Consider the following 27079-nt stretch of genomic DNA (forward strand, 5'->3'; position numbering starts at 1 on the left):
GGGGCGGGGGAGCAAGCTTTGAGAAGGAAACAACATGATGAAGGAGGGTTTTTAAGTGATGTATTTCTAGAGGTTAAAGAGGAAGGAGACAAAAAGGAGGAGATACACCTCTCTCCCCCTATCCCTATCACAGTTACCCAAATTCACTGTGCACTGAGAAATTAAGCAAGCAGGTCAGGGATTAAAGATGTTTCACACTCAGCATTTTCAGAGGGTCTAAGAAGGCAGGACACAAACAGTGCTTTAGAACAAGTGAGGAAAAAATATGCAGATACTAACAACAAGCTTTCAGTTGAAGTATTTTTAGGAAGTGAAATCAGACCCCAACAGCATGAAATTGCACAAACATGCAATCAAAGAGGCTTTGAGCAGATGGATGGGGGAGAAAGACATCGAGCTGTTACAGTCCCAACTTCAGTTGTTCAAATCTCTTTTTGTGGGAGAATGAATCATGTATCATGTTTCTAAAAAGTTCCTTGCACTTATGAACACAGTCTTTGTCAGCTGGTTCTCCACACACAGGCTGTGTCTCCTGTCTCTGACGGTTCCTCTGCAGCTCCTCTAGACTTTGTACTCTTTCTTTTACTAGAAAAATTAGGGCAGAGGTGCTCAGTCAGCAACATACAAGGACCACCAAAAGGGAACATTCAGTTACAATGCTTTTCAAATCTATACCCTTTAAATTCACATTTCTCAGGTAAATACTACTTTGAAGTATTTTCCTCTCTGCACTCAGTGTTTATCTTTTTGTCAGACTCTTGAATCCAGTTTATCAGCTTCATCAGAGCAAACTTGGGTTCCAGTGTAGATAATCTGAATGTTCTGTAAACTGTTAATACACTAAAAATGTCTTCCCCAGGTAACAACTTTGGCAGTATTTAATTTTTATTTTATGTGCTATTGGGAGATTTTACTTTTTAATACTGATGGGCTCGCTTCTTTTCCCCAATTACCCAATTAGGACTTTGACTTGCACTGTGCAGAGAGGCTTGCTACCCTTGAGTGGAATTCAGAGCTGAGGCCAATAAAACGTTACTCGGATTTTAGTGTTAAGATAATGTAAGAAAGCTGGGTTCAACTACCCAAACTCAAGTATGTGATCCAAGCTGAATGAATCTGTAATGCTCAAATCACCAGACAATCCAGGTACCAGTTTGTCAAAACTTGTATATTTAATCTAAACCATAATGAAATTATTTTTTAAAGTATCTAAAAGCAGGTAGAAATGTGAAAAAGAAAAAGACGTTTAAAAAAATCACCTGTATGTATCTGTGCATGTACCAGGAAGCTTGTTTTCCATCATTTACCGATTCCACTGTAGTGGTAGCAAGACCACCAATGTCACCCCCTGCAAAAACCCAGGGTTCACTTGTTTGCATAGTTTCCGGATCTACTTCAGGAAGACCCCATCTGTTAAACTTGATAGGTGCCATGGCCTCTCTGACTGTAATTAAAATGAACGACAAGTATGTTAATAGAAGAAAGAAAAAGCTGTTGCTAAAATCTGTCAGACATACACTGATAACAATTAGAAAAGCAGTTCCAAGTCCTTTCACTTACTTAAATGTGAATTTACAGTAGGAATGAAAAGTCCTTTTATATACAGAAACGCTTTTGTTGAGCTAGGGGAGGTATGTAATTACTAACAGGACTCCGACAGAAAAATAGCATACATTATATAGAACAGCAGTTTGGTAGTATCAGAAAAGTGACCAATTCCTTTGTGCTTGCAAAGCCAGATTTGCATTAAAAATAAATGTACACAAGTATCACAAGAAGTGACTGACTCAATGCAGGCTCAGGAAATAATTGGTGCTAATGTTCTTCTGGTGAGTCCCTGAGAACACAATGCATATCCCAGAAGCTGGAACTCAGAGCCATTCTCACTGGCATTATTCATCTCCCAGGGAAGAAGTCCAGCACTTCTGAAAATCCTATTAATGAACAATATTAACAAAGGAAAAATAAATTTCCTCCCTTTCCCTCCACTCATAACTTTGTACTGCACTTACCTTAACAACATGCTTTTCTCCTGAATAACATACCATATACTCTCTAGCACAACTTAATACGCAGCATAAGATTTTTGACACTTAAAACCAAAAAAGAGTGTTTCTGATACAATTTCTAGACATTCATTTAGATCTCCAGAATTTACTTCCCACGTTTATTAACCCTCATAACAGAAATGATACTCTACTATTTTCTGACAGGCCATTATTAAACCTGACTGAAAATTTTCAGATGGAACATTTTCCCACCAGGAAGTGTTATGCTATCAAAGCTTTGGCTTTGACAGTGTGTTGGTTTTAAATAAATTTAATTCTGAAAAAGATGTATTTCAATAAAGTCAAAGCCATCCTGACTTAATATTTAAACTCAGAACATCATGAAAGTAAAGCTCACTTTGAAACTTGTTACATATATTAAGAATAAAACCATAAAAACACAATCAAAATGAAATGCTTACATGAATAGAATATATTTTGTATATTTTTCAGTACAATTTCTGATGGTTTTTTAGAGCATGCATTATCTTAATTTTTTTCATATTAGTAAGCAGCATGTGCATATTCTGCACATGAACTATTATTGTCCTTAAAAATAATATAGAAACAAAAGTTTTACAAAATTTTTATACTGCATGGCATTACATACACATAAATAGAAAAAAATTCTTGCTCCGTATTAACAGGATATTTATTATGCATTTTTAAATTAATTTATTGTAATTGCAAAGACACTTCAAAGTAGCTTCATGAAGAGAATCATGTTTTCAATAAATATTTTTAGCAAATGTTGATAGCATATATCAAAATGAGGGGGTTTATAGCTTTGTCTACAGGAACTGAAAATTCTACAATAAAATGCAGCTTAAAATTGCAATGTCCCTCGGGGACATATGACTAGCAGATGCAGATTGCCAAGGTCAATTAAACTGATGTAGTTGTGCTGTCATATGTGTAAAAGAGAAATCTGCCAGTTTAAGACAAGAATATTTCTCCAATACAAGGGCAAATTCACAGTATTGCCCAGTGCATGCCTGAGTATACAGCAAGCTTCAAATGCATCTTCCTTGCACATCATCATGATGGAATTTTCTTCCCGGGATCTGTGCCTCTCTTCACCTCCAAATCATATATTAGAAGTGAACTTCAAAGTGGGGGGCTGTGTATAACCAGGGGCAAAATAATAAAATAGGAAGCAAGGCACAAACATTGTCACCTACTTGTCCCACCTACATTCTCCTCCTCACCCTTGGCACAGACAAACATACATCCAGAGGACGGTAATATAAAGGTTTTTTTTTCAACTGATTCAGAAGCCAGAATCACAGAAGACAGTTTTAAACTGAAAGACTGTAGCAGGTTTTCATACCAGAAGTATTTAATCTATCTTCAAGACCTATTGCTTGCACAATCCCTCCCACCCTGCATATCCTTGTGGCTTAACTTGGCAAAAATAGTATTTGTGTAGTAACAGAATCAAAAATTTATGAAATGGTGTCCTTTAAAAATATTCAAATTACTGAAAGATCACATCAAACACAACCTTCAGACAGAGACATTTCTCCGTCTAGAAAATGAGTTTTTTGGTTGGTTTGTTTGAGTTTGGGTGGTTTTTTTTTTGTTTTTTGTTTTTTAAAAAAAGGAAAGTGCTGATAATGACTGATAGCAGTTTTATTAAGAATGCTTTAGTAATTTTTATAAATCAATACATTAACTTTCTCTTTATGTCTCAGACTGTTGGTACTTCAACAAAGCTTTTGATCATCCTATATTTTTCATATATAGGATAACTTATTGAATGCAGTGGTATCATCTCAGCGTGTGGTCTAGACAGTTCTTGCAAGCTAAATATGTACAGGCTTGTAAAGATATGTTTGGAAAAAACCCAGAGGAAAACCTGGTGCTTCAGGATTTGGTGTTGGAAATTTAATAGATGACTTCTGTTTTTCTGAGAACAGGACTGAACCACAGTAAAGGCGTTAGAGAGCAACATGCTATCGGAGATACAGTTTTTCAGAAGAGATGATGTAAAACTCGAAGTCCTGACTACTTATTTCAAAACAGGGTATTACCTCTGTTATCCTGGATCTACTACATTTCTCAAATCTATCTTTGGATTGTTTTGTGCTAAAATAGCTGTTTGGACATAATTATACCAAAAGCTTTTTGAGTGCAAAGAATGCCCAACATACCTTCACCTGAAACATCTCCCTAGGGCCTGGGGACTTGTCTGCCTGATCAGTATTTTTAAAACTGGAAAAGAACATTTCTCTGGTGGCAAGATTGACATGGTATCCAGCAGCTATTTCCTTCTGTCTTTTTTATAATCTCCAAGATTTAGGTTAAGTAAAAATAAGGGCATGATTTAAAAGCATCTTATATGAGTTCCTAATGTCCTCACAATTTGGATCTGGTACCCAGGGCAACTGTGAGGCTGAAGGGACCACCTCCTAAACCACCTGCAGAAAGAAGGGGAGAGCTTTGGTCTTCACAAAGGGATGCCCCTTCTCTGCCCCTGCAAGGGTTGATAGAGAATCTAAGAGCCAAACCTGAGCTTGAAAGGAGGTGACTCCAACTATTAGTTCTCTGAATTGCAGTTTGACACTGAACAGCAAGCAAACAAGATTGGTGCATGATTTGGTTCAGGGGTAAAGTAAAGAGTGTCTTTTAAATCCCTGCACTCTCACACCCTTTAAAGTTTAAAACTAACATAGCTTTTCTCTTGAAAATTCGGAGTATAATCCTGTGGCTGTGCTGCCTTATCCTCCATATCCCAGTGAGATATTATATATAATTTGAAAAGATCCTTCTGGATGAAAGACAATATACAATTGAATTATTCTGATGCTTTCAAGTGAGGCTAATACAAATAACGCCAAACAAAAGGACACTTCTGAATATATATTCAAATTTCCTATATTCACAGAGCAAACAAACACAAATGGAAAAGCAGGAGCAATTATAGCACTTGCAAAAACAATATTAAAATATAAGTGAATACAGAAAAAATATTTTAATTAACAAAACAAATCAAATGGAAAAGATTCCTCAAATAAAGCTTTAAAAGTGAGTCTGTGTGTGTTTGACTGCCATGACTAATTATGTATCCATGTAATGTGTGTTCAATTTGGGCTTATTTAAATAGCAGAAATGCTCATTAGCTGCAGTATATCTGTGAAGCTTCAATAAACAGTTTAATGGTTTTTATGTTTAACCAATTTCATAAGTTCCTGTAATTTTAGCTTTAGTAGCTCATTAATGTTATTTTTGATATCCATCTTACAGAATTCCTTTACAGTGAACACTAGCATTACTTCAGAAAAATATTAATATACTGTAACTTTCTTAATCTCAAATGTAAAACTACAGCTGTCACATGCACCAATAGACTGATTAACTGCTGACACTGCCCAGTCTAACTGCCTAGCAAATTAAGGCACAGTCATGCTTCCCACAGTCTCTGCCCCACTGGCATATTGAACCAGGATTAGAAAGTGATTTGACTAGATAAAGCTGGGTCCAGGTATCCTAGGAGAGGTTCCCGCTACAAGCTGGTACTGCCTTTGGTTTTGTCTTGTAACCAGCAAACAAATGTGTACTGATGTCTAGAGGGTGAAATAGCAGAATTCCTGCTCTAAGTTAACATGACTTTAGAAGTCATCATGAAGCCACTTTTGGAAACTAGCCATCATTTCAGTGTGTGGAACTGCTTGCACTCAAAATCATTCAGTAAACCCATTTGTGGAGAAAAATCCTATTCCAAATGACTCAGCAGGAAAACTCGTACCTATTTCACTAGGAATCTTCTGAATCTGTATAAATTTCAGGTTTATATAACAATTTATTTTTTTTTAAGTCTGGTGACTAGAAGTCTGTTCTATAGGTGTTTCGCAGATGCTGTGCTACCAGGGAGACACCAGGTCACCCCTGTGGGCATTCCCAGCTGAGGCCATCTCTCTTCCTCCCTCCTAGTCCTTCATTAGAGAGTCAAGGCTTCAGTGCTTTGAGGCTGAGGTTACCTAGTTGTCTGAGCAGGTTGTGTGAAGAAACTCAACACTCTTTGCAGGTTTGCTGATTTCTGTACCATTTGAAGTTTTGTATTTGTACAAAGGAAAACTAAAATATTTTTCACTTACGAGCTCAGAGCTCTGCAAGCTTTTCCCTAGCAAATGCTTCTCAATCTATAGAAATAAATATTAAATAGGAGTGGGTTAAATAATAAAATTATTTTATTTAATAAAATAAAAACTACTTGGGCAAATCTATCTTTGCTGTATGTTGCACTATACAGGAGGGGCAGTACTTATACTCTAGTAAGCCTTCTGGGGTTTGCTGCTGCAGTTTCCAACCAAGATGATAGTCATACTAAAAGTAAAAGCAAAATATCTGAAAGTTGTGACTGATTCCCAGCAATTTGAAATAAAATTTTGCCCTTCAGTTACCATGCAATAGCTAACTACTATAAAAAATTTAATAAAACATATTTTTGCTCACAAATAGCCTACTATTCCTGGGGTTTTTTGCAAAGGTAATACTTGGAGTCTGCTTGGGTATTTTTGCATTCCCCTTTTTATGTCTCCAGGAAAATAATATAGACATTATCATGCTATAATTCAGTGTTCTGGTAAATGGGAATACTTCCTCTTTACCACTTCCTGCTAAACAGTGTTGAACTAAACTTATGTTGCCAGTTCCGTACTCTGCCTTAGCCCCTTGTCCTGCACTGCTCTCAGAATAGCAGTCACCCATGTCCTTATGTCTTGTAAAGCAAAACTTTAAAACAGGGGCATCAAAGGTGCCCTGAACACTCTGATGAACTGAAGCTAAATCTGATTTTAAACCCTCTGGTTTTCATAGTATTTTCTTTATTCTTATATCAGTAGAATCAGCATTTAACAATATTAATAACAATACTGCGTTTGCATTTTCCTGAGGTGCCTTATGAATTAGGCCAATTGATAGAGCTTTGTATGAGCAACAATTAACACATTTATTCAGCCTGCATCTGAGTCATCCAGTCATAGAATAATTCAGACTAGAAGGGCCCTCTGGAGGTCATCTCGTCCATCCCCTTCTTAAAAATGATATCAAGTTCCAAGTCAGATCAGTTTGCTTATGGTATTGTCCAGTTCTGCGTACCTCCAGTACTTTCATCTCCATCTTTTGATGGAGAATACCTGAGTATCTCCATCCCTGGAATACAAAAATGTCCTTCCTTTTTTTAAAAACCACTAAGAATATAAGATGCTTTTGGTGGTGGTGGTATGTGTGGGGGTAATTTCTTTTTGTTATGTATGATGAGGTAGCCTGAAGATTTGGTTGTAATCCAGCTCAGTTGTGAAAAGCAAATTTGACTTTCATTAAGATGGCTTAGTCAAAAAATAAAGATTTAAAAGCAACTGAAGTGGTATGCTCAAAATAAACACTTTATTCCCTCAAGTCTTAGTTTCTTTTCACTTTCACAACATCCAAAACAAATGCCTTGCATTTTTCCTTGTAATTGGATTGCTATTCTAATAGCAGCTTTATAAAAAATACAGTGTGAAACTGAGGTGTATTGCTCACCCCCAAGGTAAATGACTGTTCTTTCATGATCAGGTCACTGCATGACTTTTTTCCTCTCCCATTTTATGTTCCTATTTAAAAACCTCACAAGAACTAATTTAGACAGTGAATCCATACTAGGAGATACAAGAGTGGAACAGTATTATGGCTAAGCAACACATTAAGTTCAACCTTTTAGTTGAAGCAGTTTTTAATATGGGAGAAAACAAAATCAACTCCTTTGTCATAGGGTCTATGAATCATAACAAAACCTACTTATTGCACAGACTAATATTTGATTTACCACATGAGGTTCTAGAAAACCTTCCAAAAAAAACCTAAACAGAGGGTTTTAAAAACAACAACAAAACATCAGAATTCTCAGTCAAGTAACCTTCACCATTGAAGTAGTTCATTAATCTCTTCAAGATTAAAAAACATCTTCTCCCTGCTTCCTGGAGGTTGGGCTGAGCCCTCAAACATGACCAACACAGATGGCAGACTCCTTATAGAACAATATATCTCCAGGTGGAATGGGAGTCTGTTCTCTCCAAGAGCCATGGACTGCGCTTCCCGTGCCCTTTTAGAGCAGGAGGCAACTGCAGGGCAGGGGGCAGCCCTGAGTAATTAGCACTGTACATAGCTGGGTGCAGTCGCTGTCTAGATACAGCCTAGGCTGCATGAATCTATCACAAAGCAATAGTAACACACACAAGATATGAATGCTCCTGGAATTAACTTCACATGTTCCTTAAGGAACCAGGTTGATCCTTCTTTTTTACTGTAGGAGAGAGTTTAGACTCTTCTCATGCCTGTATGATGGTTTAATTTTATATACAATTGGACTGGTGCACAGGAAGCACCGAGTAGCCCATTCAGATTGCAGTCAACTCTGCTAGTAGCTATATTGTAAAATTCTTCAACGGGACCTATAATTTATCTTCATTAACTAATGTTTTGTTCTCCCGTGAGGTCAGTACACTTTTTGTATTATTTTACAAATAATTATAGAAAATCTTACTATCAGAAAACTATTTTCTTTAACTTCATTTAAAACAGCATTATCTATAAGGCATACACAGAAAATGCAGATGTGGGAAGTCATACATTTTATATGCCTGAGGTATGCTCACAAATGCTACTAGTCTCCGCTTAGAATATTTCAGATTTACAATTTTCCTATAATGAAAAGATTCACAAACTCACATTACATCAGGAAATTTTGAAATTATCTTTGCACTGGCAGAACCAACATCTGATTACCAAATTTTCTGGTGACATGCACTCTGAGGCACTTGTCAAGTCCTCTGTCAGAGTATTTATACCCAAAGGACCATGACAACATGTCATGGGTTAATCAGCTGGCACGATCATGCCCTGGAGAGGTAGGCACATTGATCACTAAGGCTTTCAGAACCTGCTAACCTTGATGAGCAACTCCAGGCTGAAGATCTATTTTTTTTATCAATCTGTCTTTCCTGAGTCAGCATTTTTTTTCTTCCAAGGCACATTTGATATATGTGCCTGAACTTTTTAAACCTAACCTAGTGCCTGAGAACAGTCTGAGCTCTGCTCAGAACGTTCCCATGTTCTTCGTTGGACTCATGTTCCTCAGCTTTCTGCGACATCCAGACAATTTGTTCAATCTCTGGAATGCCATCTATGCACCAATTTCTGTGTCTTTAATAGGGAACTATATAACTGTTAATTTTTAAGACGAAAGCTTGCAAAGTGCAAATAAATAATGAGGCAAGCTGAGACAAGCACAGGTGAATTTAACAAATACTGTATACATGAGAGAAGCCACAGTTCTCTTGCATATGCACAAGAAATGAGTGATAGCCAGACCACCTGAACCAGAATAATGAATCTGTCTTGATTCTTGCTTAATTTAATAGGTTAAAAAAAAAAAAAAAGTTTCAGAGATCAGATCAGTTCAGTTTAAAGTTGCAGTATAATGAGTTTCTCTAAAGTTAATTAGTGAGAACAGAAGAAATCCCCAAGTGTATTCTCTGAGATCCCATTTGCATTGAAAGCAAAATATTTACTGAGCAACTGTAACTTTAATCTGAGTTCCTGCTTTATGCAGCAATATACAAACTACTTTGTTATCAGACCCTCAAATTTTGTTAGAGGTATACCTAAAGGACAAAGAAATTCTCGTGAAGAGGACCAGCAGTCACAAGTTGTGTAATATCCAGAAGACACATTTCACAAAACTGTCAAAGGGCACAAAATGGTTGCAGCTAAAATAACCACCGGCATTTATAGAATGCATTAGTAGGGGTTACCTTTATTGTCGCTTAAAATGGAGCCAAAGGCGCTGATCACCACATCAGCTTTCAGGCGGACCACCTGATCCTCATCTTCTTTCCAGTTTCCATCACTGTCTTGTTCAGTTCGAACAAACTCCATAGCAACAATTTGTCCACCTCTAAGTACAACTTTCCGAGGGGAGAGGAAAGGCAGAAATTCACACTTCTCTTCTTTTGCAAGTTCCATCTGTAGAGGAGAAGCAATAAAATATATAATTTGAACATTGTTGTGGTTTTATGAAAAAAACCAAACCCATAAACTGTTTTTTGACTCGAGATGCTACCACACATTCTTCTATAGTAGAAGTCAGCTGTACACTGTATACAGACAGACATCTTGATACCAACTTCAGAGCTGCCCATGCTATTAAAGCAAGCGGTTCTAGACAGTGACACTAGGTAAATTTGCAATGCAAACACTTCTCCATTATATGTTCTTATTGTTCCCTATTACTATAATACATTAAACTCCTCTGAGGGCAAAAGAGTTACCTTATGTAATTATCTGTGTCTTGTAAGAAGAGGCCTAGTATTAATTAAGTACAAGCCCTGATTTGTGTTTACTGTGATTTTAAGATGTTATTAAATGCTGAGTACCATGTGCAAACAACAGTTTTCTGAGCGAGAATCCAGACTTCAGATCTTCTGAATCTCTGCTGTGGTAAAACTGCTGAAGTCAAACAGCATTTGGTCTGAGCAAAGTCTTCAGGATTTGATTGTCTGTGTTTACATTACAACTTTTCTGAACATGCAATATCCAACCTGACATCATTGTAGCATGGCCATTACTAGCTGAAGTTACTTTTATTTCACACTTTTCCAAGGCCATTGCATGATTGGATGAGTACAAACATTGACAACTTTTAGGAATTTACCCAAGCTGCTAACAAAGATTTTGGTTAAGAGTGACAGCTGATTCTTGATTAGTAAGAGTCTAAACAGCACTAGTCTGTCTGTTCAATGGCTTCAGTAATCTCATTGTGTCTAGAATTCTTAAATGAAGTGCAACAGAACAGATCCTCTATTACTTTTTTTGTACCTCTTATCTTCTATAAGATCTCAAAGATGCAAACCTTCTTGAAACAGATGACCAAACTATCATAAATCTCATGATAAAGATGCATAAAATGTCCTGATATCCTCAAGTATGCAAAAGTGTAAATATGTACCAAATAAACGACAATGGAAAAAGACCACCAAAATAAGAAAATCTCATCTGAAAAACTCCTTCTGTAGTACAGATACATTGAAGAAGCAGAGTCAGTTTCAAAATGTGCAGATGTCCTAAGACAAAGTCTGTAGCCAAACTAAAAATCAAATTGAACACTGAAATCTGTGATGAATGATATTGCTCTATTGCCATTGGCAGTGATTCAGTGCCAAAATCACTGTAAGTAATTGCCTTACAAGATTATATAGGCTCCCAAGGCAACATCAGGATCACTGAGATTCATTAGACAGCAGACAGAAAGTATCATTCTAGGATCTAACTGTGACCTGAAGAGTCACCTACAATACTCAAATGGGTGTTTGATCTCTGGGGTGCTTCCAAGATCAAAAATTTTACTGTATTTTCTAATTTATAAGAAATTCTATGCCATATATGCAAATGCATCTCTCTGACTTTACAGGAAACAGGTACAACAGAGGAAAATTATTTATACAAAGACTATATAAAGTGAGTCTCAGATCTTTAATAAAATTTTATACATTTTAAGAGCATTTTTATAAACAAAACCTTTAGTAGATATCTTTTAAGTACCTATACCACTCTGTAGAAATAACAAGTAATATTCCATCTCATAAATGCTGTTATTCAATTTTACCTCTTCTGGGACAGCCCTGATATTAGTGAATCCTTTCCTGAAGACCACAAACACATGACGAGCTCCACAGCGTAAAGCAGATGTTGCACAGTCAAAAGCAGTGTCTCCTGCCCCAAGTACAATCACAGTTCCATGTATTGATGGCAATGGAGAGTGACAGGCACACATACCTGAAAGATGAAAGGAAACTCCCATTTTCAAGTAGAGAAACCATTTCTGCATGACAGCTCAGAAGGTGCTTGTACTTAAAGCAGTGTAAAATTGCATCTTACAGTTTCCAAGCATGGAGTGTCACTATCAAATTATTCTGCTTCACTGAAAGACAGTTTTATTCCCATTTTTAAGATATGCTCATATACATAATTTCATAGTCAGTACTCTAAGCAGCTGCACCTTTCTATCTGGAAAGAATTCAAATGACAACACATCTGTAGGATTGTAGGTCCTGTCGGGTTGAAATTAGCATTGTGAGATCTTTTTATTGAAAAAGTAAGTTTCTCTCTTATCAGATTCATTATCCTCCGAGTTAAAAAACCAAACCAAACAAAACACCTTTTAACAGATTACAAAGAATAATACTTGGTATTTTTCAAAGGATGACCTGTTGTTGATAGTTTTGTATAATAGTTTTTCGAAGTTAGTCCCCTCAGTCAGTTTTCTACAAGGCACTGACACTGTTCTGGCTATGACATGGTTCTCAGAGGCTATTCTCTATGGCAGCTGAACATGAGGCAGAAAGGATATTGTTATTACAGTAATTCCTGAGAAAACAGTATGTGTTCATCATATACAGCTTGTATTTGATGATTTGATTATACAAAAAGTACTTAAGTAAAACTGAAATGTGTTCTCTGTATGAGATTGCACTTTATCAAAAGTTTTAATAAAACTAACTTGATTAGACAAATTACTGCAAAGTTTAAAAATAATGCCATAAATAATATACATCTATATTCTTAATGACCCTGTGATAATTTCAGTCACGAGGTGCTAAACTGGACATTTAATCATTGCACTGTAATTTGAATATCCTGCCACAGCAGCAGCAGATTTTCACATGCAATTGTAAAAACCCACAAGTATTATTCAAGGAAATAATGCTTTTAATTTAGACATATAAACAGAGTGAGGAACAACATCCTAATACACATATTCTCTCTCCATTTTTAAAATGCTTAATGTATGGCAAATGCTATAATTTTCCTCCCTATGTATATGGCATCGCATTTACTATTTACTTAATGGGCTTCTTATTCTAAAATTAGAAAAGTTTAGAAAGAATTTATTTTTAACAAACTTAATCTTTCAGCAAAACTGTACATTGAGCAGTGGAAAGAGTACATGTGCAGCAGGGGAATGGCAGCTCAGAGTGCCATTACGGGACTAGCCTAGAATGGATCAGTCACAGCAGCCCACTTCGCTCTTCAGAACAAGGCCACTCCTGAGGTAACTTCACATCAATGTATCTGCAAGGGAAACCCCTTTTGGAAGAAAGTACATTAACAAGTGGTATTCAGAACTTAATAAGCAGGCAGAATTTGTATCTTACTGCGACTCAGTCTATCATGTCTATTATTTGGAGAACTGTCATAGTAAAAAAAGAAAAAAAGGATAGAGCAGAATATAGGGCGTGTATATATTATTTTAAATTCCATGCTTTAGAAAGTAAGAGGTAGCTACAGACAGACACTAGAAAAATTAAGTAAAAGAGAGCATGTTAATTAACAAACAACACCAACGAGCTATTACTGTCAGTCAGAAAAGGTTATTTCTTCAAAAGTTCATCTTTTTTTACATTGTAGACTTAATATAAAGAAAACCATTACATATCCTAGCAAATCAAGAGTGCTCCTTTGCAACATTTTAAAAGACACAGATCACAGTATACAGATCCTCATGTACTGTAAGTCACCAGCCTGCATAAGTGCTACATGTCCATACAGTTCTACAAAGTATTTTTAGTCAAATTATTACAAGAGGGGATTGTTTTGCAAGATTTATTTTTCCTTTGTTAATCTACAAATGTTTTTCAGTGCAGATTCTCAATCTGCTTCATTTTTAAAAATCTCTTTCTTCAAAAAAACCCAAATCCACCCTTTTCTCCCAACCCATTTGAGCTCACTTTGAGCTTATGATAAGACAGAAATAAGCATTTGATCAAAACAACAAAGATGGGACAGATGGGATGCAGAATTTCCCTTCCTAAATATTTTGTATAAAATGGGGTAATAAACTTTACTTTTATATACAGCATAATTTGCTGCAGAAGGTATATTCTCCAACAGATAATGTATGGAAAGTCTACTAAGTAAGTAGGCAACCCTATATGATGCTAAAAAGAAATTTCTGAATGCCCAGAAGAAAATCAGTTTGTAGATAAAAAAGGTATATGTGTGGTTAAATACGTGGTAATATGTACCAAGACTACATACTGCACCAAGTACATGCCCAAAAAACTGTACATTGGGGAATCTAGACCATGAGGGAATGTGGTGTAGAAATCATGAGCCCCATCTCATACATCTATCTGGGTCTTATGACTTCACATTCAGGGCCACTGAAAGCAGCTATACTCCTTGGGGAGCAAACACAGCCATCTTTGTACTCAAAACAAAGATGTAAAAGCATAAAACAAGACTGCATTTGGTGCCTATGAAGTGAGTGTTGTCTTATTAACTCCTGGCATACTAGTGTTGTCCTGGGTCTTAGACTAAGTTGGGTAAGGAACTAGTGTTTCCTTAAATGTGTCTGTAAAACATGCAGTATGTGACTTGGGATCAAGTAAAATAATTTATCAACAATACACAAAGCAGGTGCTTATATGGGTCAGTAACATGTTCTTCAATATCAGATTTTTTCAAGACCATCTTATATATACTATTGATATCAAGATAATCGATATCAAGATTATTTATACAAAGGAGAAGTTTATGACATCTTTTGAATATTATTTAAAATAACAAATATAACTTATTAGGGGTAATGCTTTGCCATGTGCTTAGATTTTTACATATGACTATTTGCTTTGCAGTTTCTAAAACTGACTTTCATGACCACACTTCTGAGGCTGCAAGTCACCAAGCGAAAACCCTGCCTCAGTCCCTTTCATTGGGAGGTGCTTCAAAATTGGATGTGCTGCTGTGTAACCAGCTGTCCATTTTGATATATCAATAACTGCTACTGACTTACTGAATATGATTACAAAAAAAACCCCATAGTATGACACACCTGGTTTACTTGCCATTGCTACCAAAGGCAGGAAGTCTTTAGATGTGTAGAATCCTTGCTCCATTCTCAGTCCTTGGAATATAGTGTCTCTGTTTGGTTCTGGCAAACCTAAAACAGATATTTTAAGGCATATCAGAACTACATGGGAAATGTCAATGACCAATATATATTTCACACTACATACCCATTTTCAAAAACATCCTCAATACAAGCACTTTTACAAACTCTTAGATGTTTCTAAAAGAACATCACAAATTACTGTAGTTTCATGTTTGTAGTCTGTAGCTTACATAACTGGTAATCTTTTAATAATACTGGCACTTGAAAATAAGGTTGTTGGATAAACTGTGTACTCATACAACTCATACCAAAACAAATGCAGAGGAAAGGATTAGAAATAACAGGATATACAGGGTGCAAAAGCAGAGAAGCTACTGGGGAAGAGAAGACTCATAAGCTTTTCTTGTATTGCTTTACCTGCACGCACATGTAACTTACTGCTGTGAAATGGTTTTGTTCCCTTTGTTTTGAGGCATTTTTCAATACAGCTAGTCTGCAGATAATACAAATAAAGCAATAATAAACAGCTTAACTGATGAGGAGAGGAGGAAAAATGACAATGTTGTAGATCTGTCTTATCTGCAAGTATATGTATGCCATCATTTTTTGCCATTCTTGATTGTTTTCTCAAAACCTTGAAGTCCTTATTGGCTGACATTTATTTATAGTTATTAATAGCACACATTTATACAGAACGTGTAGGATACAGATAGGGATACACTTCACAACCAATAATAGCAACAAATACCTTTCAATTAAAAGAAAGCAGCAAAAAGCATCTTCTAATTATCACAGAATATCTTGGAACATTTGGACAGCATGAAAAAAACAGCCTAGCTGACACAGAAGTTAACATTTTTTTTCATGTAAATGAAATGATCTGTCAGGGTATTTTCAACAGGATCTTGACTTCCATATTTACATCCAAAAAACCATAATATTATCAAAGTATGCTAATTAATAATTACATACAAAAATGCAGTAAGTGTCAACAATTTTTCTAAGAAAACACACTAGAACCGAGGAGTCCTCCGAGCCAGCAGGCAGGATTGGAGCATGCAAAGTTATCAGTGTTCCGTCCATTCTCAGGCATGGATGCCACCAGACTAATTTTTCTCCTCTTTGAGACACACTGGTCTGGAAAACCTCTGTAACACCATATTAGTGTCAACAACAAAGTAGGATCGCACTTTGAGGAGTGCTGTTTCAAGTAGAGAAAGTTTAGGGTCTTTTTATATTACTGAAGCAGCAAAAACCTGTCTCATTACAGCATAAGATCAGGACTCAGTCGTAACAAAGTTTAGGATTTTTTCATGAGTCACCTGATATGAGGGAAGTTTCTTAAACTTCTAGATCACTGAATTAAATTACTATAATATAGAAGAAAAAAAAAGTTTATTTTTAGTTTTAACAGTTTCAGTGAAGAAAATGAAAACATGCTCTCAGTGAATTCAAAAGGCTTACAAGCCAAAAAGGAAATGAAAAAATCCTGAAATTTTTGCATTTCAAAAATCTTATGTTGAGCACTTTCTTGATCTCTATTTATAAAAATAAAATAAAATAAACTATGACAGTTGCTGAACACCTGACTTTCAAAACACTGCTGACCTATAGTTGGATACTGAGAAAAACAAGATTAGAAAATACTAGCACAAACTGAACTCAACACTTTTGAATTACTTCCTGGGTAGACTGGAATATCAGCTAATGAAGAATGAATAATGGATATCTTAAAAGGCTGCCAGAAAGACTTAGTGCTATTGAAAGTACAATATGTAAAGTACATTAAAGAAATTATTTTTAAAACAGCATAGGTTTTCCTCTGTATATACTGCAAAATCATTTATGGCCAGAAGAGTACCCCAGAAAAAGCTCTCAGTGACTGCCTACAGGCAGAGGATAAAGTAATGCAGATATTTCTATTGAGGTATCTGTAAACTGGTTTACAGATACCTCTGTTGACTCTTGGGAGAAACACTCTTGTCATCAGTGAGATGTGCAGCCTGCATTAAAGATAATTTCCTTTCTATCCCCATTCAAAAACAAGGAGAAATTCTCAAAAATATTTTTTCTACTTGTTTTTGTCACTTTTATCATCTAATGAAAATGTCTCTAACAGCATCAGTAATTTAGGTCTCATAGGCTGAAGAAAGAGGAGAATTCAAGGAATGTTGCAATGTTCATATTTCAGGTTCATCACTAGTTCAGTGTCAGTGAAATCAAAGGAGTTGGATTAAGAATGCATTGGATTCAATAAAGTTTAGCCTGGATGATATGACCAAAAACCAGCCTAAGAGGTAGTCAATATACGTGGCATTTTCTGCTATTTATTTTACTGTTTTCATTTTGCTGAAAACTCCACAAAAACCAATTTTGCAATATTTATATTTGAAGGAAATGCAGGGGATTTTTCTCTTATACCTATAAACACCTGGCACAGTTTCAAGCTCTTTGCTACGCATCTGCTGGAAGTTGTACTAGATTCTGATCTCCTTTTGCTGTTTAATATTTGCCATTATAATGATTGCATTTAATTTCGTTAAAATAGGGAGATTGAGTACTTCTTAAAGCCACTATGCTAGCTAAGAAAGAGGCAGACAAATAAAGAAAGAGATCAAGAACTGTTAAGATCCAATTTAGAGAGACACCATTTCATAATAAATAGCCACCCCACAGAAGTATGCTTTACAGTCAGATCAAATATTGATAAATAGCCAACAGCCTCTCAGGAGAGAGAGCATTTGATGAAAAAACAGCAGTAGAGGAAAAATGTAGTTTCAAGCAAACAGTTTTAGAGAAGAATTAAAATTTAAGAAACCCCAGTCATCTATGAAAGACACAATTTAGGTCAAAATAATGAACCAAGAGAAATACTCTTTGAAGATAAATCAGAGAGATCCTTTAGCAAAAGGGAATTCACACACTAGTACAAAATAGCCAGAAGCCACCCAAGAAAAAATGCTTAGAAAAACATGAGGTCTTTCCCCTAGGTTTTAGACTGAAGCCAACGATAGTCAGCTCTCTGCTCTCCAAATCTATCTGCAAGCCATCTAAAAGGATTTTTTATGTATTCCTTGGTATTTCTTGTCCTGAAACAATCTTTCACTATTCTAGGTCTCCTGTCTTTAAATAACCTATATCAAAATCTAGTGATACTTCACCTGCACTGAAGACCAACTCTTCTGAAGGGCAACTAAGAGGATGCAGTCTAGCAAGATAATTCCACTGGTATTGTTCAGATGAACTCAGCACACCCGTACACAAGCACAGGGCTATGCCTGTCCCCCCTGCCTTCTGCAGCCAAAGCCCTGGCCTTCCTAAAGCCTCAGTCCCTTGACCTGCTGATGCCAGGGAACAAGCTTCTGAAGCAACTGATATCCAAACTACACAATGAAGCCTCATGGACTGTGGAAAATGGCATTTACTAAGAATAGAGAAAGCAGAAACATTATGAAAATAAGAGCTTGCATGACAGATCTAGTTCAGCTTCACAAAAGCTAATCTAGACAGTCCCAATCTGGGACAGGTACATCATAGAAAGCAATTCATTGCTATTCCTGACCTTCTGGTTTGATAGGCCCTGCCTTTTGTCTCCAGATGCTCCAGCTATCTCTCAGTAAGCATTTCTCTCTTAACAGGAACCCCTCTTTCCTTCTTTCCTTTTGATCTCCACGCCTTCTCCAGAGGGCTAAACCTCAACCTCAGTGTCTCTCCCATGACATACCATACACTTTCCAAAGTCATTAGCCACTACAACAGTGGCTTTGGAAAACACGGACTTTTAACCTCCCATTCTTATATCCTTCATATATACATATAAATATATACACGCGCATATATATAGTTTAGAAAAAACAGCACCTGCTCCGTACCAAGATCTTGTACTCTGTTCTCACAATACTGATCCACTTTAATTTTCTTAACTGATTGAGGTAAGTTCATCATCGCCATTTAAAGAGATAGAATTCAGATCCTCTCACAATTCCCTAGTCTAGATGAAATATGAATCGCTAAATTATTAGAGTCAATTTGTCACGTATACAAGGCAATATACAAGAGTGATGCATACACAATGTAAGGGATCAGCATGCAGACCAACACACCTAGTCCACTTGGTTACTGCACTAAATAAATCAAGGCACATCAACACATCGGTCAGCTAAGTCTGAAAAGGAAATAAACACTGCTGCAATTGTTGTAACTATTAGCCTAGTCTGGAAAGGAAAACTAAAGTGGGAGTAGAGGCACAGCATACCTCTCTCTCCTATTTTGATCAAATCCAGTCTTCACAGAAACAGGAATGCCTTCTGAACCTGAACTCATTGTTTGGATTACTTAAATCTGACACATTTGGGCTGATTTGTAGTTTCAAATTAACTTCTCAGCCAGTCTTAATAACTGACATACAAAATAAGCCCTCATCCTTGGTAAGGGTCAAATGTAGTTTTCACTGGCAGCTGACTGAAAACAAATTTCCAAACAAAAAAATGGAGCTGAAGTTGAAGTGCAAATATACAGTAGCCTACAGGGATAAAACTTACTAGAGCATTGTGACATTTTCTGTTTTTCCTCAGATCAAACACTGAGAAGTTTGGTTTGTTTCATTTTTAATTGTGATAATACCACATTTTGGAAAAACTTAAGCTGGACCAGGTAAACAAATGAAAAGCTAGGATCTTTCAAGCAGTAATGCTTCTCTTTGCATTCTTAGCTGTTGTTATCCTGACAGAAGAGGGTTTTCAAGGTGAGAACTGGCTGATATGTTTTTACCAGCCCTTTACTTTCAGGTAAAAATGTAAATTCAGGATGATGAATGCAATCTGTGTTTGAATATACCAAGAACTATTCTTTTAAAAGCCAAGACACTCTATTTTAATATCTTTTTATAATGATTCTTTCAACTTTGTTTCAAAATGATATTACATCTATAAATTTATCCAAACAATTCAAAAGAAAACAAAGAAAATTGGATTCACTGGCTATGCACATCCCTTTTTCTATCTTTTAAAACTAGAAAACCAAAACCAACATCAAACCCTATTCGCCAATTTATGTAACTTTTTCTTTTTTAAAAAAATGTTCTCATGACATATAAATATGGAGCTTTAAGTAGAAATTTAGAAAGTAGGGAGGAGGTCTTTCTACCTTTCGCCATATCAATGAAAACCTGCTCATATTTCAGAGCTAAAGAAGAGTTTGAAAAGCCACATTTATAGGGAAAATTTTGGTTCTGCTCTTCCCAGACTCCATGAGAGGGATCTGCTGAGGAAGGGGGGGCTAGGAGATCCTAGGACCATGTGGAAAGCCTTCAACTGTCAGAATAGAAGGAAAATGCATGAATCTCATAAGAAACTGAATGCAGGCAGAAGAAACATGATTAGCTGTGTATCTGCTCTAGTGGCAATTCAAGTCTCCTGAAATAATACTCGAGAGGCTAAACCCAGCTGAGACCCTGCCTGCTAATCAGCATAAGAAACTTGAACATAACTGCCCTGTAATGACGCAGCACAGGTTCTGCCCCAGCAATACCTCACCTTTGGCCAGCTTGAGGAATAGGAATAACAAGTTGTGCCCACTCATGTGCCCTGGGCAAAGGAGCCATGGAAGGCTGATGGATAAAGACTGGTTGGAATTTTACAGAGGAACAGACATGGTCTGATTAATTATTTTTGTTAACAATATTTGTTTATATGGTGTTTTTTATTTTCTTAAAAAGATGTGCTGAAGTAGACACAGAGCTAATATAATTGTCCTCTAAAGGTAAATTTCTAATTCCACCATTTCCATTCTGGAAGGGTTGTTCTGAATTAACAGAAAAGTACTTATTTTGTCCCATTTCCCTGCCCTTTTATGCACTGAGTGCTCCAACTTGCTCCTTGTGTTGTTTTATAAAAATATTTCAGATGTTACACTTCTGATAGCATTTCACACTTGCCCGGAGACTTGCAGCTACAGGTACCATATGGTCAGAGCGTGACTACAAAGGTGCATGGCAGAGGAGAAAAAGCATATGGTAAATTCCAATAACATGAGCATGCTTTAATATTTCTGAATGCTCTGTTCTTCAACAAGTTTGTGGTCTGAGAAAATTGAGAACAAAATAGCAGTTTCATTTTATGTCACACAATCCATGAACAGTTTAAATTGAACCATGAGTTTTAAGTATATTATTTTCTTAATAGATAACACTGAAACAGTAAATTCTCATAACCATCAAATTCACAGTTTTCCCTGGACTTGATAGGATTTATTTGTGTGCAGTGGCATATGCTCTACTTATTTGTTTATAAGAAGTCACATTAATTCATACCAATATTGATAACATTGCTGTCCATGGATCAATATTACACAACTTAGATATGAACTATACTGAAATGCATTATCCAAATATGGTACCTCAGCAGTGCCACATAGCTGATTATATTAAACGCACCATTATAATTCATGCTATGACATTCATCAGAAATGCCAAAAACCATTGGTATCTAAAGAGTTACTCTCTATATATTTTAAAGGGTTTGATTTCTGAAAGACTAAATGCCCAGTAAAGTTGCAAATGCTCTGCAGGTGCTTAGCTTCTCTCAAGGTCAGTCCATTAGTGATTAACACATTAGTAAATACTTTTGAGGCTTGTATTTTTAAAGGATCTCTCTTGTTTTGCAAAAGAATTTTTTTTTATGGTGACAGCTTTGTTACTTCCTGTTGTGAGGTTCAATAGAGTATGTTTTCTAGGTGGTTGATTTTTTTTTGTTTGCTATGTATGTCGATGGAGATAAGTGTTTTAATTACTTTTTTAATGTCTATGCTTTTGTATTTTCTTCCTCTCTCCGTTTATTTCCTGCTGTTGAGATTACTGCCTCATCTCCACAGCAGGTGGCTCTTTCAAATTTGTTTTCTTTGTAAGCCTGGTAGATTTATTTTGTAATATAACTGCTCCTTTTTACTGTTTTTTATTAATGATTTCTTTACTTTGGAATATGTACACTTGCAAGGTTTGTAGGAGTAATACCCTAATGATGGCTAAAGACCTCAATCACAGAAAAAGAAAAGGGAAAATAGTAAAAGAATTACAAGACACTTAGGTTAGTCTTTTCTTTACCCTCAAGTTAGAATGAACCTGTGTACAGCATATGTAGAGGAACACCCTTCACATCTATCAACAAGAGCCATACACAATTACTGCAGTGCATTCTAAATTGAACAACTATGTCCACACCATAATGTCCTTTAAAAACATCTGTATAAGTAGCAGAACCTGGAAGCAATCAGTCTATACATCTCACACCTTATTTTGTTGCTAAATTAGACATAGAGACAAGGATCTGAGGTCTTGCAAATGGTATTGAAATAACAGGACATAAGTAGTTAGTGCAGCCAGAACTAAATTTGTTCCTATAATCCAGTTTCTCTTTGAAACCAGTTGCCCAATCCCAGTTTAGATGTAGCCAAAATTTCACAAGAACTGGGAATCAGAAAGTGCAGATGGGAAACACAGGCATCTTAGAATCAATCCACACGAGTGATGGAAATTAGGATTATGACCACGCAATCACTGCTGTATATCTGAGCTTGGATTACAAAACACTGCAGCCTTGTGGTCTGTCCTCACAACATCTAGGGATTGCGTCATCAGATTAGATTGACATACAGTGTCAACCAAAATCTCCAAAGGTGAACCATAACTCATTAGCCCTATCAAATAGAGTCCACCCTTAATTTGGTATATCATAATCAGTCCATCTTTTTTCAAGGCTTTAGCCTACAGTCCACAGCCTACCTCTTGTTCTAATTGCTCTCCTTAATTTTATTATGGTCAACATATGGGAACTGCACTCCCAATATTATTGGGGTAACACTCAAGTATGACTAAGGTAATGTAGTTCAGTGAAAATTGTCAGTGTTTTAAGATAAGTAAACAAAGATCTGGAGAAATTATGTGGTGATTTTGCAGTTATCAATATCTGGGAATTCAATTAAACGCCATAAAGATTTTCAACTCCCAGTTTGACTTGAGCACTTACCCTCTAAAAGCACTCTTAAAATACACACCTCAAAACTGAAGTATATAGTATCACTAAGTGTTTTTAAAACATAATTCTTTAAAGGACACACTAGATGTGATACTAGGTTGAACAAAGATATACAGCTTCCTAAATTAAGGAACAGATGGCAATTCTAGACTTTCTTCTCAGGTTGGAAACTGATGTTGCCCATATTTGAAGTAATAGTTAAATTGAGGATGCTAGGAGGTTAGATGATAGTCCTGGTGAAAGGACTTGCTGAAATGTGAAGATTACTATGAAGTAAACCTTATCATAGAGAAGGATGAATGCAGAAGACTGCTTACCTTCCCTCTGGTTCTGTTCTGCCTGGTATTGTTTATTGCAGGACTTAAAGCACTGAAACAGTTGCTATGAATCTTGATTTGTAGAACATAAGAGTTCTGTAAATTGTAATACAGAGTAACTGAAGAAACATCTGCTGTAAAAAATAAAGTAGAATATTGCTGCAAACCTTTCTTATGTCATCTTGGTAGCATTTATTATACTGGCAACAAATCTGAAAAGGTCACTAGCAAAAATGCATTTAGTAGTCTCAGTCAAATCCATCTCTAACATAAGAATGTACTATTCCACCCAGGAAAAGAGCTTGCTGCAGTCTGTTTACAATAGCGCTGAATCAGACTTTTAATCCTGACTGGAATTTGGTCACTTCTCGCCACTGGCATAAACTGTCATTATTCAGAAGCACATCCTTGAACCAGCATAGCAATGATACTGAAGTTTAAGATCTGACATGTTAATGTTAGTTTATTTCTCTCTTCCTTCTACAGGTTTGTTTCTGGCACTAACATGCCAAAGGAAAGACAGAGGGAGGCTGTGTTTCCTCCAGACACCAGCAAGGTACTATTTGTCAGTGTGATATGCTGCACCATGGTAAAGAAGAAACTGGCCCCAATGCTTACTTTTGTTCAGTAAATTGTGCTGAAGTGAAGTGGCCACAGAAGCAAGATTTCGGGACTGTGAGCAACTTGAAGGACACAAAAATTCTATCATCTCAGAAACAGTATATAAAGTGATTTTTATTATAGTATAGAAAATCCTAATATGTAGAAGAAAAATAAAATAAACTGAATGAGCAACAGACTCCTTAAAAGAAAGCAGAAAATATTATGATAGCTGTTTACAGTAGAAACAATACCTTTCCCCAAGCAGATTCATTATAACTTACCTGTCTAATATGTCCAGTTTATGGGCAGGCCTGCTGGCATATTGGAATAATCAAAGCCAATGAAAATTTACAAAGGTAAAATCAAATGTTAGCATAGAAAAGATCTCTTCATATTAAGTTTTTGTTCCAAAATAACTGGGAAAAAATTTTGAAAAGCTGGATCAATAGAAGCTACATATGGTAAATATGCAGGAAATGGATAAAATGAGAACAAAACTGATGGAAAACATATAAAGAAAAAACCACAAATGCTTAGTTGGCATTACAAAGAAAAATAAATACTAGGCTTCTACACTGTTGCAGCAGTGTTGCAATTGTTGCAGCAATTGGGGAGAAAAAAAAAATAAATCTATCAAAGGTAGCAAAATCATCCCATGGAAATATATGAGAAATAATTAAGTCATTAATATTCTGGAATAATACCTTTGGTCAGATCTCAGGCACTGTACAGCAAGGAAGTTGCAATGTACGGAGACAACATCACCTTGTACTAGCTAAAATCACACTGTACTTCTAATATAATATAATAGCTGATAGATGCTATCAAAGGGTTACAAATATCGACACTGATTTTCATAATATTGTTCCTAAACTTGATGAAGTAAACAGTTAAGCACAGAAATATCTAACTATAGCCGTTTTTCTTAAACCCACTACTATTACTCTTTTGCATGCTACTTCCACAGCTTCCATTCTATTTGAATATATTGACTATGAAACAATAGGCTAGATCAATTACAGCCTTGCTACCTATGTAACTGTATCTGTATTAAACACTTGTAAAATCTTACTTGTCCAAGAAGAAAATCCCACACGCTAAATAATACTTTCAAATATAGGACTTTCTGGTTATTCCTATTTTTAAAACATAACAAGGATTCACCCGAACTTTTTTTTTTAAAAAAAAAATGTGGAAGACTTCAGTCTATCTGAAATTTCAATAAAGGAAACTATTGTTTCCCATTTCTTTGTTAACATATTATACTGTCTTATCTTAAATCTTAAAATATTAATACACTGGTTTTGTCCACATGGAAGAACAAAAAGATGCTATAAAGCTTATTCAGTAATTACTGCTGTATCGTTCCACCTACGCTGCATTTTTGAATCATTTCAGGTAAACCATCTCTACGTGTTTTTTTTAAATGATGCCTCAGAAAAAGACTTCTAAACATTATTCATTTTTCTGCAGCACAGATCTACAACTGAAAACCTATCATCAGCGCATTCTGATGAAAAGGTAATAATTAAATCTTTTTTCCCCTTCTTCTACAGCACATTATTTGACCTATGATAAAACAACCTATCAAATTTCCATTTATTATTTCTACCTGAAGGACTCTGCCAGCTCACACAAACATAAATCTCCATTTGTCAGATTTAAACTGTACCTGTCCCAGCTGCTCTTAGGGTTCATAGCTCTTGTCCCTTAAAAATTACCGAATAGCATCAAGCGACATAACCTCCCTCCAGCCTTCGCTGACCCTTGCAATCAATAATATTTGTAACCTGTATGTGCACAGTTAAGTAGAACAGAAGCCATGCACTGTGCCAGTTAACCACATTGAGCTGTGATACTAAAGTCTGCTCTCTTGTGTCTCCCATGATCAATTTTAATCTCTGGACCAAGAATAAAAAAATGCAGCCCCTTGTTTCTGAATTCATCTGAAACGGATGTTATAGATTTGTAGGCCTGCATGGAAGCTGTGGATTTAATACAACCAGCAGTTCAAGGAGAGAACACATCTAAGCTATCATTCATTCTCATTATCCTTAGTTTATTGTGGATTTTCAGAAGACAATACAAAACACAGGAAAATGTACATGTACTGACTCAAAGCAAGCTTACTTTATTAAAATACCATCAGGTAACAGTTACTTACTAGAGCTGTATTCATTACTGCCACTGCAGGTAAGGTAGAGGTCAGTCATTTCATTATGATTACTTTGTTTAAAGGTTTATAAATAGACTACCAATATTCATTCCTTCTGGAAAAGTGTCATATATAGTAAATTAAACAGAAACTCCCTAGAAATAATAAAGCCTAGTTCTGCTCTGTTAAAAAGAAACAATTATTATGGAAAGAAAGAGTAATTCAGGTTTCTGATGGTATTTGTTCTCTCACCTCCAAACTGATTTTATTTAAAAGGCAAATTTGCCAGCCAATTAGTCTAATTAGACAATTGTATCTGAATGTAGAACAGGATGAAAGCAACTTTAAAAACCTACTTCAGGAGAAAAAGTGCTTTTTGACTCTGTCACACTACCAGAATGCATGTTTCCAGAGTTCTCGTAACTGCATATTTATAGGCCTGGCTATATTGGCTCCTTGTCAGCAGCTCCAGTGCCATGAATCATCTATCAAAACATTTGAGAAGACTTTCTTACTCATTTCTTTAAAGCAACATTCTGAAGAGACACTTTCAACATGATTATGCTCCAGTGTTCACTATCAATTAAGAAAAATAGCACACAGAGTTTTATAATTGCAGGTGAATAATAATTATGCATTGTCAGAGGCTTTATCTTCTCAGATTGTCACATGCTGTGTGTGTCAGTACAGAGTATGCTGCAACAAATATGACATTCTTGTAACATGCTGGAGGGTCAATGAGCTTTCTCACTCAGGTCATTTACCCACTTCACATCAATGTCCTTATCTTTAAGCATATATTTATCTGCCTTTCCTTTTAAAAGCAGCTGTAGCAAGGAGTTTTATGTAAATACTCTGTTAAAGTGACATTCTCCTACGAAAGTAGATTGGTTGAGAAACATTAAACCAACTATATAGCTACACCCGCATACTTTCACACAATGGAAATAACTAAGGTCATACTTTGACCAGACTCTATTCTGAGTTAGGGT

General features: G+C 36.0%; 1 protein-coding gene across 1 annotated transcript in view; it reads right to left on the bottom strand.

Moving 5' to 3' along the window:
* DPYD (dihydropyrimidine dehydrogenase) overlaps positions 1 to 27079 on the bottom strand; it is a 349307-nt gene that overhangs the window by 181884 nt on the left and 140344 nt on the right. Inside the window, exons 9-12 of the mRNA XM_026853962.1 lie at positions 14923 to 15030; positions 11695 to 11864; positions 9845 to 10055; positions 1260 to 1444 (exon numbers count right to left, since the gene is read on the bottom strand). Of these exons, the coding sequence (XP_026709763.1) occupies positions 1260 to 1444; positions 9845 to 10055; positions 11695 to 11864; positions 14923 to 15030 (674 nt within the window). The remainder of the gene's footprint in view (positions 1 to 1259; positions 1445 to 9844; positions 10056 to 11694; positions 11865 to 14922; positions 15031 to 27079) is intronic.

Source organism: Athene cunicularia (genome assembly GCF_003259725.1).
Source record: "Athene cunicularia isolate RWA chromosome 8 unlocalized genomic scaffold, athCun1 chr8_part1, whole genome shotgun sequence".
Taxonomy (NCBI): Eukaryota; Metazoa; Chordata; class Aves; order Strigiformes; family Strigidae; genus Athene; species Athene cunicularia.